The sequence below is a fragment of the Poecilia reticulata genome, chromosome 18, assembly GCF_904066995.2.
Source record: "Poecilia reticulata chromosome 18, P_reticulata-male-v2, whole genome shotgun sequence".
Taxonomy (NCBI): domain Eukaryota; kingdom Metazoa; phylum Chordata; class Actinopteri; order Cyprinodontiformes; family Poeciliidae; genus Poecilia; species Poecilia reticulata.
In genome coordinates, this window is record NC_088847.1 from 11,926,973 (window position 1) to 11,941,472 (window position 14,500).

The following is a 14,500-nucleotide window of genomic DNA, read 5'->3' on the forward strand; positions in this document are numbered from 1 at the left end:
GCCGCCATCGATTATGGGTCTGATCTCCGCTGAGACTTTCCTGTTCATAAGCCTGCGTGGAAACGAGCTGCTTTCTCACAGTTTGTGGACATTCAACCCCGAGAGCCGGGACTTCTCCTCCATCCTCAGTCTTCGGCTCTAAAAACGTGAAGTGTCGAGCACGACCCCGCTGCAGGTTTTCGGAGCGTTTCGTTTGCCCTGCAGTTCGCTGCGAGTCATTCGGCGCTCCATGCTGTCGGATGCTGCGGCTCGCTGCAAAGCGCTTGCATGTGTTTCGCTTTTTTTGCTTGTCATCTTTGTTATTTGGAACAGGTTATTGGGTTTTGCGTGCGCACATGTGCTCGGCCTTCGCACATGGCTCTCGGCGAGGAAATTGAGGGGTTGCACGTTGCCTGGAACAGCCGCGCTTTGGGTTTTGAGGAAAAAAAGAAAGAAAAAAATGGGGCCCCTGCACCTTTTGATGTGTCCCCCTCTTTATTCCTGTGCTGCCAGTTCCCTGGCTTGCAAGTGGCCCTTGGGTTCATGTGATGGTTTTTTGATGGCCCAAAATATGACAGACGTGGAGCTTGCTCTTTCTCTCTCTCTTCCCTCTAAAACGGTCCGCTTTAAGTGTTGCTTGTGGTTGTACCACTGTGCATCGTGATGTTCTGCTCTTTGTTTTTTTTACTTCTCAATTCCCCATTTCTAAAGGTTTCGCTACATCAATTTTCCACTTTTATACGGGGCTGGATGACTTTCTGTTTGGCATCAGCCCTGACCTCAGAGAGAGTGCATCATCCCTTTTCAGGGTCTGTAGTCCACAGAGAGGGTTGCAGGTTTGAATCTGTAGGTGACTGTGTGAAGGGGGATCTGTGGAAGTTACGCAGCTATGTTGGTGTGGATTGCCTGACGAATCACCCAGCTGTCACAGCAAAAACATGTCAAAACTTTCTTTTTTGTTGTAGTTATAGTTGAGTATTTCACATCATTACACACATTTGAACCCTTTCATGCATATTGGTCACTACAGTGGACAGCTATCTAAAAGGCATTTTCTTGTAGATTTGTATGTTATAAATGCACACAGACCACTGAAGAGGACACATCATAAAGCACACTATCAACAACTGGCCATCAGCTGCAAATGCAAGAAATTATTTTTGTTAAATCCAATATGGCCGACAGACAAAAAAAGCACACCAACCAACCCGGTCCCTCCCTCTACTGTAGACGACTCTTAGAGGTAAAAACGATACTGTGACATTAGGTAACCCCTAAAGAACAATACTACTTATGTATTTTTATAAAATAACAACTTTGTATTTGGAGAAAATTACAATTGATCACCTAAAAAATAAAAAAGATTTTTTTTTTTACAAAATGTTTTTTCCTATAGACTTCAGTATCCATTCTGTTTGTTTTTTGTTTGGGAAATTTAGAATGTCTTCCTGTTCCAGTGCTAAATATTTGGTAGTAGTTAAATTCCATTGATATCTGAGAGTTTACTGACATTATCATGCCATAGCAATTGTATCACTTTAAAATGGCTTCAAAACATTATTATTGTCTATTGCAAACATTTTTTGGAGGATTTATCATACAGCAAAATTTGCTATTGTAACAGGGGAAAAGTATAGTGGCCTTCTTTTTTTCAAGCAGCTAACGGCCACTGTGCAGCAACAGGTGGTGGAGGGGCAGTTCTGTATTTCTGCATGCTAATGAAAAAGAAAACTCTGGTCATTACTTGGGCATTTTATGGATGGGATTTAAACCGCAGGAGGGGGATGATGGACAAGCTACAGCGGGTTTGAATCTGTGAGTTGCACCTCGCATGTTTAGAACTCCGTTTAGCAGCTCAACCTCCATTTTTCTAGGAAAAGTACCCCGGTAGCTCAACAATAATCCCTCAAATAAATTAAGGGATTATTCAATACAGTATTAGACTGCTAATATACTGGATAGCTGTGGCACTAATTGCACCATACTTGAGCTCAGTCGGTTGGGCAGATGCAGAACGTCACAAGTCGATAGACGAATAAACTGATGTAGGAAAAATCTCTACTGCTTTTGACATCAGTTGGTGTTGAAAATGTTAAATGTTAAAAATGTTTTCCCCTTTTGCTCAGCACAGTTTTTTGTTTCAAAATCTGTTAAGGTTTGGGAGGTTCAATCAGCGGGGCTTCTGAAGCTAGTTGAGCTTTTTCACTGTGTATGACTGTAAAAAGGTGCTCACTCTCTACGTGTGTGTGTGTGGGGGGGGGGGGGGGGTGCAGTGAAGGACAGGGACAGTCCCACTCTGCTTTAGCTGCTGTTGCGGATGAAAAGCCAGATGCCTTGTCTGCTCCTCTTCATCTCAAGACTCATTTAACTTACTTTTGCCCACACACACACCACAGTCCTTCTGTTTTTTTGTTTGTTTGTTTGTTTGTTTGTTTGTTGTTTTTTTTTTACTGGTATGTTTTTGACACTTTTTTTTGGTGGTCTCACCTCTTGTACATTTCCCCTTTTTATTTGTTTTATCTGTTCTCCTTTTCTCTGTTTCCCTTCCCTCTGTCGTCTTCTGCCTCTGCTGGAGTTTCTTCTCTTAGAATAAACATGCAAATTTCCTTGAAGCCCCAAAAAAATTACAGCTCTCCTTCCTGTCATTCTGCTATTGCTTCAGATTATTTGCGATACTTTCTGTGTTTTCCTTTTGCTCTGCTCTGATAAACTTGATTCATACTTTCTGCGGGGGGATAGGAAGGGTTCTTTATAAACAATTTGTGCTTAATTTGCTTAAAAAGCTGGATGCGTGTTTTTAATTTTGCATGCTAAATTTCAAGAACATGTCTTTTTTTTTTTTTTCTTTTTTTTATGTTTGTCTACACGCTAGTTTTCCACAGGAAGTTGGTTTGTGTGCGCTGGTCACTGTCTCACTTCTCCTTCCGTCTTTTGCGCTAAAGGAGACACAACTTGATGCTCCGAGTGAGAGGCGGCCGATCAGCCAGTTCATCCTAGAAACACCAGATTTGATCTGACTTAGTTTTTTTTTTATATACTACATATATACATATATACACTGCTCAAAAAATAAAGGGAACACTTAAACAACACAATATAACTCCAAGTAAATCAAACTTCTGTGAAATCAAACTGTCCACTTAGGAAGCAACACTGATTGACAACGGGGACCCTCGTCGGGTCAATCAGTGTTGCTTCGTAAGTGGACAGTTTGATTTCACAGAAGTTTGATTTACTTGGAGTTATATTGTGTTGTTTAAGTGTTCCCTTTATTTTTTTGAGCAGTATATATATATATATATATATATATATAAATTCTCCTTTGACAGCCTTGTTTTCTAGGAACCAAACTTGTAACACCTTTCTGTGGAAATCTCTGTTAATTATTTTTAGTAAAAGCTTTTTTTGTACCTTTTTACTGTGTATGCGTTTTGCTGCAAATAAAAGCAACATGTTGACCAACGTTTTCCCCTTGCACCACGTTTTAGCTGACGCTCGTGGACTCAACTCGGAGTCGGCGTCACGGCCCTTGTACGTTTTTATTTTGTGGAACAGAAGCTGAAAAGTTCAGGAATCGCCCCCTTGAGGGACTGTTGCTGTTCCCTCCATGAAGTTGTGATCACAACTTTTTATCATTCGCAAATTTTCCGCAGACTTTCAATCTTTGCCAGTCATCGCACCTTTTCTGTAAATCTTACAGAATTAAGATTTACAGAAAAATCTTACTTCATTTGCTTTTTTTTTTTTTTAGTGTTCTGCTTGATTTGCTTCTCCTGTGCATTCAGTTCATATTAACTTGAATGGCCAATATGAAATTCTTCAGGGCAGGATTTGATTTGTATCAAGACTGCCATTTCAAGAAGGTACTTAGAAATGTTATTTGTATGTAAAATATAAATTAAAATCTTCATAAATTTTTTTGGGAAGGTTTTGTGCATCAATTTCTAAATGTTTGTAAGATCACGTTATGGCAAAAATAAAGCTTTAAAAAAAGGTGCAACTTTGGCCGAACCTTTAAAGAAAGAAAATGCAGGAAAATCTGTAATACCACAACAATCACAAAAACAAAACCATGAAGGGTCTGGATAACGACCCTCGGAGGGAAAGCTTCCTTTCGGACTAAACTCTTCTGCAGCGGTCTGGTTCTGGTTTGGTTTCTTGAGCAGTGAAACGGTGTTAACCAAAAGCCAAGGGGTGTTGCACATAACCGAGCTGACACAAGTTTTTTATTCTAGCAGCATGCAGTTGTCTGGAGGAAGATGTGAATACAAACTTATATTCTCTTTTAACACCTCAGGACAGCTGCATCCTTCTCTAACTAAGCGGTGGTATTTGAATCTGTCAGACAGTGAAGGGATGAAAACATCAGTCCCTGACCTTTATAGGTTTCACACCAAACCCCAGACAAAGTTTAGAAACAAATTAAACACCTGTTGGTGATTTCTTTAAAGAATTAAGAAAGTAAGCATTGAAAAAAAATCTTATTCCCAGACTTTTCACATCCCGTTGTCTAAAACAGTGGCTTCCTTCCTTCCTTCCTTCCTTCCTTCCTTCCTTCCTTCCTTCCTTCCTTCCTTCCTTCCTTCCTTCCTTCCTTCCTTCCTTCCTTCCTTCCTTCCTTCCTTCCTTCCTTCCTTCCTTCCTTCCTTCCTTCCTTCCTTCCTTCCTTCCTTCCTTCCTTCCTTCCTTCCTTCCTTCCTTCCTCCCTCCCTCCCTCCCTCCCTCCCTCCCTCCCTCCCTCCCCTTTCCTCCCTTTCCTTTCCTTTCCCCTTCCTCCCATTTCCCTTAATTTTGTCCTTCCTTCCTGTTTGTGTTTTTTGTCAGGTTTCCTATTCCAGTTCTTAGTATTTTTACCTTTTTGAATTAATATGAAGGACCTAAAAATCTGCAAAGTTAATATTTCTTTAAGAATTTAAGATAAATCCTTTTAGGGACCCTGATAAATGGAGGCTTCAGATCAGTTCAGCTGCCTGTTCTTGTTTATAAGATTCGGCCAGTCAGTAATTCAGAAATTGCTAAATTCTGCTTTGCTGTCAGATGAAAATATCCAATAAAAATGTCATTAGAGTGAAGTAAGAAAGCCTTCTCTCATCCATTATGAAATGGATAAACCGCAATTCCTCTTGGACTTCCTCCTCTGCTGCATCACCTCCATTCCCCTAGCGCGCACGCACGCACGCACGCACGCACACACACAGCGGCGCTCTGAGGAGGCCCCATACTTTTCATAACAAAGGCTCTGTCAAACTCCAGCTCCGAGCCTAACGTTGCAGACTGGAACGGCGTGTGTGTGTGTGTGTGTGTGTGTGTGTGTGTGTGTGTGTGTGTGTGTGTGTGTGTGTGTGTGTGTGTGTGTGTGTGTGTGTGTGTGTGTGTGTGAGAAAAGACCCTGGCGTGTCAGGTGTCACTGACATCTGTTCATGTGTGCAGCCTGAGTCAAGGTGTGATGCAGCGTCTCCATCTAAACACGATCTGTGCCTTTTAAGGGGCAAGAAGCTCCGAATGAGGGAAAAAAACTCCAAAAAACAAGAAGTTTTTGCTGGTGAGGTCAGCTTTGTTGTTGTTGTTTTTCTCCCCTCTCTATCCTTCCATTACTCCCCTCTCTCTCTGTCCCTCTCTCTCTCTTCATCTTCTGTTTCTCCTCCACGTTCCCGACTCTCGCTCCCCTCCGTCCCCCTGAGCCAGGCGTTGAGAGTTCAGCCCACCCCCACACGGACACATCTGGGGGAGAGCAGAACTTCTTGGCAAGCGCTCGAGTCTTTTGTTGGGTCATCCTGAGTTCACTGTATGCGTTTCCTCACCTCAGTCTGATTACACGTGTGACACTTGTGCATTCGCTTCGGGTTTTTTTTTTTCCCTCAACCTGTACGCTTTTTGATGAATCATTGCAACTCTAATCCGAAGGAAACAAACAAAAAAAAAACCCTTTACCTTCCAAGTGACGAGGTATGTCGGTGATAAAACTTTAATGTTTCTGTTTTGTTTTGCAGAGAAGCAATGAGGAATTACCTAAAGGAGCGAGGCGACCAAACCGTCATGATCCTGCACGCAAAGGTTGCACAGAAATCCTACGGCAATGAGAAAAGGTGAGCCCCCGATCGACGTCGGCTCTCTTCCTCTCTCTCTCTCTCTGAACGATCGTCGCACTTGGACGCCACGCTGCCGCGAGAAAGCAACCGTCACAAAACCCGTGTAAAAACCCCTCCAACATCTCTGAAAAGAGCAGGCGATCATTAGAGGGATTAACACAGACTGGCTGTTATGGATTAGTTCGTCCTCGGGATGCTGAAAACAAAACTCTCACCTCCAGTTTTTCTGCGTGGACTTTGAGCTCGTCTGGGTTTCTTAGTATGGACAAAAATATTTTTTTCCCCAAACGTTTCGTTTCTCCAATGTTGTAGATGAAACGCCTAATAAAGCTCTACAAGTATGAAGATTTTGACTCTGATGTAGAGCTGCAAAAAATCATTTTCGCAATTGACAAAGGAATACTTCGACACAGTATTTGAAAGGATACGATCAGGGGTGCACCAATAAATCGCCCCTGATTTCCTTCATTTTTTTTAGAGATCGTCAATCGGCCGTTGCTTGCGTGTAAAACCGATTTTGTCCACCTCAAAAGAAAATTGGCGCACAATCTTTTGTCTTCACATAAATTGTTCCAGAAGTTATCAGGATAATCAATAATATTGTTGGTTTGAGAACATTTTTAAGCAATTCAATGATAATGGCATGCTAATATCGCAAGAGGACATTCTCAGGGATCAATAAACTTTCAATTCTAAAGAACATTTAACACTGGAACTGGAAGACATCTTAAATATCCAAAATAAATACACAAGACAATAAATAAAATTAATTACAACGTCTCTGCAAACAAGTTTTAAGTTAAAAAAAAATGTTTAGCTCAGACCAAAAGCACTAAACTGAAGACTTTTATCATCCAGAAAGAAAGGAAAAAGATATAAACGATAGATCATGCCAATGGAAATTATTGAGTTTGTCTTAAATCAATTAATTGCATGATAAATTATCAATTATTGTGACAGACCTGGTCCACAGTCAATGTAAAAGTCTACCAGGATCATTTAGAGCAGCTCGTGTTTCCTCCCCTCATACTTCAGCTGATTGCCGCCGTTCTACGCCGCATTGATGCAGTAATTCAAGCAAAACAAACAGAATTGAACCGACTTTCCAGAAGCGGGTCGTTTCTGATTGTTTTTATGCGATAATCTGATTCATCTATGAGCCAAAGTGATCAAAACTACCAGAACATAAAAGCTTGGGATGTTTTTGTGTAATGAATGTGTGCGTTACATGACAAAAAAATTTTAATTTGTGCAATATCCAGGTTTGTTGTTTTCTGCTCCAGTTTGTCTCCTAAACGAAACTGTTTCAAACTCAATTTTCCAGTATTTATTTATTTTTTTAAGTTAAAGTGTTAATTGTTGCCGTGTGACGGACTGGAGACCCTCTCGCCGCCTCTCGGCTATCAGCTATCGTGTGAACATAAGCAAACCAACGTTTCCCTTCAGGTATTGCACTGATCAGTCTCGACAGAGAGCATGGAAAACACATTGAGCTGAAGGCAGCTAGAGCTGGAAGTCGAACTCCTCCAGAGGGAATGTTTTGGGAAATCGGGAGGAATTTCATTGGTTGGATCTAAGCTGCAGAGGCTGTGCTGCCGTCAAACTTTTCAACTCATCTTCTATGCAACACAAGTAACTGCACTTCAATCAGCAGCTGATGCAACACCTCCTGTTTTTTTTTTTCTTCAACTCTGCTCTCTTGAACTCTTCTCTTCTTCCTCAAACCCTTCCTGTAATGCTGCGCTTCACCTTTCCACCCTTTGCTGCAACTTTTTATAGCCTCCTTCCCCCCCGAAACGCTTCGCGTCTTCATTCCGCTGCTCTCTGCGGCTCTGCTGCGTTTTTTTGGCTTCGCTTGCGACACTGCTTGCAATCTCATCAGGCTGCCTATCTCTTGGCAAATCAAACGTTGGACGCCAACCACCAAGAGCTGGAAAAAGATGAATTCCTCAGATAATAGTCTTTGTTTGGCAGGACTTTGCAGGATGCTGCTTTGTTGTTATCAGGTTGCACCTCTGTATGTCTCTCTCTGGAGATTTTTTTTTACACACGGGCCTGAAGACTGGAGGTGAACGGAGGACCTTAAAGTCCCCCCTCCCGTTTCTCGCCGCTTCTCGCTCTTCTGTGCTTTTTATAGGAGGTGAAAGTAGACAAACACCCATAGAGACCGAGTCTGGAGTTGCGAAACAACTTGCTCTCCAGTTCCACATGAACCTAGTTCATCCAGTAATGAGATGGTTTCTTCTTTTTCGTTTATTTGTGAAGGACTAAAATGTCTAAAATTTATTTTGAAATTTTGTTTTGTGTGTGTGTGTGTGTGTGTGTGTGCGCGCGCGTGTCTGTGTGTCTGGACCGCAAAGTGCAACAACTTTTGAAATAAAGTTGCAGATAAAAATATTGAACCAGATTTTTCTTTTCACTACAAGAGAGAGATGACACTAGACTGCCCTCTACTGGTGTGAATTAGGATGCACAATATTTGGTTTAATCTAATTAAAAGTATTTGACTTAAAATAATTATTTTTATATTCGAGACTTGAATAAATGTTGATTCTTAAAAGCTCAAAAGCATATTTACAGAAGGTTGTCTTGGAAACAGAGCTGCTTTGTAAAAAAAAAAAAAAAAAAAAAAAAAAGACAAGCCTCATTGTTTCCAGGTTCTTCTGCCCTCCTCCCTGCGTCTACCTGATGGGCAGCGGCTGGAAGAAAAAGAAGGAGCAGATGGAGAGAGACGGCTGCAATGAGCACGAGTCGCAGCCGTGTGCCTTCATCGGCATCGGCAACAGCGACCAAGAAATGCAACAGCTCAACCTAGAGGGAAAGGTACAAACTACACAAAAAGACGCTCGGGAAAAGAAAGTGTTTACTCTGGATTCCTCCAAATTCGCACAGTGTGCACCTTATATATGCAAGCTGATATGAAGGAATCATGGCAAACTGCAGCCTTCACAATCTGACTGCTTTATTGGATTAACCAATATTCTTCATTGGAAGAAAGTCCAATGAAGATTCTAAGAGGAATTGTGGATTCACTCTCTTTTGCAGCCGATCATATTAAAGGAGATTCTGAGTAAATTCAGAACAACAGTTCAAACAAACATTAGATATGAGCTTTCAGTGGATTTATCTAAACATCCAGCGGCAGATAAATGAACATAAATCATAGCATAAATCTGACGCCAACCTATCAGTTCACTTTGCAGTTTGAGCAACAATAATCGAATGATTCACCATTTCTCCTCAGAATTATTGCACAGCCAAAACCTTGTACATATCCGACTCCGACAAGAGAAAGCACTTCATGTTGTCCGTCAAGATGTTCTACGGCAACAGCGCAGACATTGGCGTCTTCCTCAGCAAGAGGATCAAAGTCATCTCCAAGCCCTCCAAAAAGAAGCAGTCCCTCAAAAACGCTGACCGTGAGTTGGACGAGTTTCCTCTTTTTTTGTGTGTCTTTGTCTTTGCTGTCGGTTCACAGATTGTTCCTTGGTTAGATTTTATCTTTATAAATGCCGTTTTCACTTCTTTTAACTCAAAATATTACCTTGCAGCTCTGTATACTTTGGTTGGAAAACTGCAGAATGCAAATACTGTAACTGACTGTTTCATGTCATCCATTTCCTAAGACAATGTGCACCAAAGTAAGTTTTATCTGAGAAGATTCAATGTTTTGGAGCCAAATAGTTTTAACAAAATTTTTTTTAAATTTGTCTAATAAAGATAAAATGATTCAATATTTTATTCTGCTAAGGAGCAAAATGAAACATTGTCTCTTCTGCTCACATTTCTGAGTTGTTAAATAGGAAACTGCCCCAAATACAAATAAAAACATTAAAATATGCTATTAGGTGCATAATTCTAACAGCAGCGCAGTATTTTAACACCTAACAAGGTTTTCAAATGAGGCGGGGGGGGGGGGGTGGGAAACTTTGTTTTATTACTTTCTTGACATTTTAACTCTGTAAAATGCAAACATTGAGTTTAAATTTACATCATCAACATCGTTTCCTGTTGATGATTCACTTTAGTGCCTCGGAGCTTTTCCAGTGTAAAAACAAGCTCCTCTTTCTAGCAGAAAGCTTTTAGTGCTTTTCACTGGCATTCGTGACCAGCTCTGTGTTCAGACCAGACTTTCCCCCAGGTTTGTGGCATCATTAATTGTCTGGAACCTGCTTGGGCCGATTGTTTCAACAGTCTTAATGAAGTAGAGTTGTAAATTTTCCCATCAGCGCATATGCGCGTTTGAACTGCTGATGTTTAAGAAAAAAAATTCTTAAGGGAATAATTCTAATTTCGTCTTAATTTTCTCCTCTTTAAAAATAAAACTAAAATGATTGCACATTTAAGTCAATTACTTGTGCTTTTATTTTAAATTTTCATCCCCCATTAAATGTTCCGCATTTCAATTCAAGTGAAAGTGTGGGAATTCAAACTAAAACTGTATAATAAAAAAAATAAAATGATAATAATTATTAGAAAAAAAAGTAAGTTAGTTTGTCCACCAGGGGGCAGCATCATTAAATCTACAGTGTCTGTCCAGCAGCTGCTGTGAGATGCAGCCGCCGCTCGCCTGGCTGTTTCTACACCTCTTGTCGCCCGGTGTGCAGCAGGCCGTGCTCTCCTTACGTAAGCCTGTCTGTTCTCGCCCGCAGTGTGCATCGCATCAGGGACCAAGGTGGCGCTGTTCAACCGACTGCGCTCCCAAACGGTCAGCACGCGCTACCTGCACGTGGAGGGGGGCAACTTCCACGCCAGTTCCCAGCAGTGGGGGGCTTTTTACATCCACCTGTGTGAGTCGCCCTCACCCAAACGTGACGATGTGTGACTGAGAGATGAACTGAAGTGACTGACTGTGGCGAGTGTGTGTGTGCGCGTGGGGAACGTGAAGCGGCAGCTCTGATGGGTCGTTTCTTTGCGTTTCCAGTGGATGACGAGGAGTCAGAAGGAGAGGAGTTCACTGTGAGAGACGGTTACATCCACTACGGCCAGACGGTCAAGCTGGTGTGCTCGGTCACCGGCATGGCGCTGCCCAGACTGGTAAAAATAAATAATAATAATAATAATAATAAATAAGAACCATGTCAATTGAGATCAGGGAAAAACATGAAAAGCACTAAACTGCAGCAGAAACAGGCGAGCATTTTGCTGCTCCTCCGCCAACACTCACAAATGGAGTCTGAGTGATGCTGCCGTCCTGCCTCTGTCCAAACATGTCAAAACCAGACTGCCAGTTCCCACAAAATCATGCCATCTTCTTTCATATATATATATAAATATATATTTGTAAACAGTTTTTACCCCGTTTTTGTTTTCCACACGGAGGAAACTAGATCTTCTCATTGTTCTTTAATTAGCAGGCTGCACAGAGCTGTCAATCTTCTTCTCTTCTGGCATAAAAGGAGTTTATTTCTCCCCCGTTTTCATAAACGTTGGACTTTTATTTTGTTCAAATAATCTTTCTTAGACAAAGTCTGCCTTGTTTTTCTTCCCTCATTCCATGACTCATGTTCTTCTGAGCGGTGAACTGACATTTAGTCTTTTCTTCCATCTATTTATATGTTTGTTAGCCTCGTTTTCTTCTGGCCTACATTGCCTTTCAAAAGTATTTGTTCCTTTTGTACTTTTTTCCAATTTAATCACATTAACTCCACAAACTTCGGTTCATTTTCAGAGTTTTATGATAGAACAACACATAGTAGTGTATAGTTGTCATGTGGAAGGAAACTTTACATGGTTTGCAAAATGTTTTTCTAATAAAAACCTGAAAAGTGTCCCCTTCATTCTGATGCCCCTAAATAAAATCAAGTGCAACCATTAGATGGTTGTTTAGCAGGACAACCATCACTAGCTTTCAGGTAGAGATGCAGCAAAATGGTGTTAGAATGGCCTAGTCAAAGTCAAGAATTAATGCCTTTAGGAAATATTCAGACACACTTCATGCAGTCTGAGTTTGAGCTTTTTTTTTTTGACAAGGTTTCAGTCTCTAGATCCACAAAACTGACAGTTTGGGTTTCAAATTGCTTGCAGCTAAAATTGCATAAGTTTGTTTTTTGCAAGTAATTGACTGGGACAGAATACAAACACACCAAAAAGTAAAACTTTTATATTGTTTTCCTTTCTTTTCACAATTATTTGTTGGTGTATCACAGAAAATCCTAATAAAACATAGTTTGCAGTTGCAGTTTGACAAGCAGTATAAAACTTTAACCAGTGTGTGAAAACTTTTGGAATCCAAAAGTAATCCCCCTTTTTTTTTTCTTCCTAAATGTTTTTGTTGTCCTTTTTCGTCGATCTCGATCTCTTGACTTCCCGTTCAACCCTCTGCTTAATCATAACATCCATCCCTCGCTCGACTTATCTGCTCCTTTCTGTTTGTTTTCCCATGAGATCATTCGAAAAGTCGACAAGCAGACGGCCCTGCTGGACGCCGACGACCCGGTTTCCCAGCTGCACAAGTGTGCCTTCTACCTGAAGGACACGGAGCGCATGTACCTGTGCCTTTCTCAAGAAAGGATCATTCAGTTTCAAGTCTGTGCCACCATTTCCTCTGCATACAATGTCAAAAATCACCATGGGTAGCTCTCTCGAATCCCCATTGACCTTCCTCCTCCCTCCGTGCCAGGCCACTCCATGCCCAAAGGAACCAAACAAGGAGATGATCAACGACGGCGCCTCCTGGACAATCATCAGCACGGACAAGGCAGAGTACACTTTCTACGAGGGCATGGGCCCCGTCCACTCACCCGTCACCCCTGTGCCTGTGGTAGAGAGCTTACAGGTAGCCTCGGCGCGGTGTGCGGCGTTTTCTCAGAACGAACGTCCTCGTGGCGACGCTCGGTTCACGTGTTTGAACTCGTCTGGTCTTGTCTGCCCCCTGCAGCTCAACGGCGGTGGGGACGTTGCCATGCTGGAGCTGACGGGGCAGAACTTCACGCCAAATCTGCGGGTTTGGTTCGGAGATGTCGAGGCTGAAACCATGTACAGGTCAGTTGTTGCTATTCTGGATTGTAAAGAGAGAAAATGTCCCCTTTTGTTTTTTTAAGAATATCCGCGTAAAACAAAAGACGACACGGTGGCAAAAAATATTTGTACCTTTTATTGTCGGATTATAATGATGGAAAGTTTGTGGATGCTGCTGGAGTGCCAAAGCCTTTGTAAAGGGTTTCTAGCCCTTTTCAAACGGATCGATGTCATGAACAAGTATTAGTGTAGAATGTCATATAAGTAGTCCTATTCACCAGTGTCTTTAGCTGTGTGTTGAGTGATGTGTTAGACACGTCAACAGGCCGTGTGTTTGCTTCAAACTTCCAGATTATTGGCCGAAACCGCGTTTTAATAGCCAATAAAGCTCTGCGTGTTTATCAGCTGCACATCATACCCTGAAACGACCCAAGTTTACTTTGTAAACACGCTGAATTCAGACACAAAGTTTACCATTTTAAAACTTCTGAAGCTGCTATATAGAGTATGTAAGGCTCTCTTCATGAATCTTTTCTTTTTTCTCCGTTTCTAATCTGGTTAAAACTTATTCCTGCTTTTCTCATGAGGCGAAACATTTCAACTGAACAATTGATCTCTTGCTTTTTTTAATTCTTGAAGCCCGCTTCGTGTTGTTTTACAGGTTCTTTGTAGGGTTCTGTTAGTTTGCCAGTTTTTTGTCCTGAGTGTGACGGTGAGATGAAACCCCCCCCCCCCCCCCAAAAAAAAAGTTTTAATCTTGGTTAATTCATGATTTAATAAGTGATTATATGTTCACACAGGATCAGCACGGTGTGGTTTGGATGGATTGCTCTGTAAATCAAATCATGATTTTGAAAACTGTCTTGTATTTACTTAGTGCATGGTATTAAAATGTATAGAATGATCTGAAATATTAAAGTATAGCATAGAGGCAAAAACAGAATAAATATGTAACTTGGGCAAAAGACTCTTAGAGTCCTTTAAGTGAAATATAAGCTTTGAACAGAGTGAGAACGTCACTGAAAGACGCCTCCATCAGGCAGCGACGTAAGAAGATGAGCTCAGGATTTGGAAAAATAAATATATCCATAATGAAGAGTAGCACTGAGTCACATGTCTGCTGGCTCATTCACTTGCAAAAACCTCAGAAATACCAGAATAATGACCCGACGTCGCTCTTCACCAGACCTTTAATCTCCTTCGGGACTTTCAGCCTCTTATGTAAGTTCAGATTTACAGAGAAAGGACACGATGTGGCTCTTTGAGCACCATTTGGGAGGCTGGTGTTTTTCACTGAGAGTAAATCATTAATGTGAGGGGAGTTACTCTGGAGAGACCTTTCTTTGAAAATATAGGAAAAGAAAGTCTGTTTTGCATATTGGTGTCAAAAATTTCCCATTTTCTCCTTTTGCGTCACTAAGAAACTAACTTACAGGGGGGAGGCAGGGGGACTGCCTGTCCGCCTTCATTTT

General features: G+C 41.4%; 1 protein-coding gene across 2 annotated transcripts in view; it reads left to right on the plus strand.

Moving 5' to 3' along the window:
• The window catches only part of rbpjb (recombination signal binding protein for immunoglobulin kappa J region b), a 52,710-nt gene that overhangs the window by 31,644 nt on the left and 6,566 nt on the right, over positions 1-14,500 (plus strand). The window contains exons 3-11 of one of the 2 annotated variants that reach the window (XM_081600035.1): positions 5,410-5,521; positions 5,970-6,065; positions 8,726-8,891; positions 9,313-9,487; positions 10,721-10,858; positions 10,993-11,105; positions 12,456-12,596; positions 12,691-12,846; positions 12,949-13,052. In XM_081600035.1, coding sequence (XP_081456161.1) covers positions 5,977-6,065; positions 8,726-8,891; positions 9,313-9,487; positions 10,721-10,858; positions 10,993-11,105; positions 12,456-12,596; positions 12,691-12,846; positions 12,949-13,052 — 1,082 coding nt within the window. In that variant the 5' untranslated portion in view covers positions 5,410-5,521; positions 5,970-5,976. The remainder of the gene's footprint in view (positions 1-5,409; positions 5,522-5,969; positions 6,066-8,725; positions 8,892-9,312; positions 9,488-10,720; positions 10,859-10,992; positions 11,106-12,455; positions 12,597-12,690; positions 12,847-12,948; positions 13,053-14,500) is intronic. The other variant, XM_008435485.3, reaches the window with a different exon arrangement.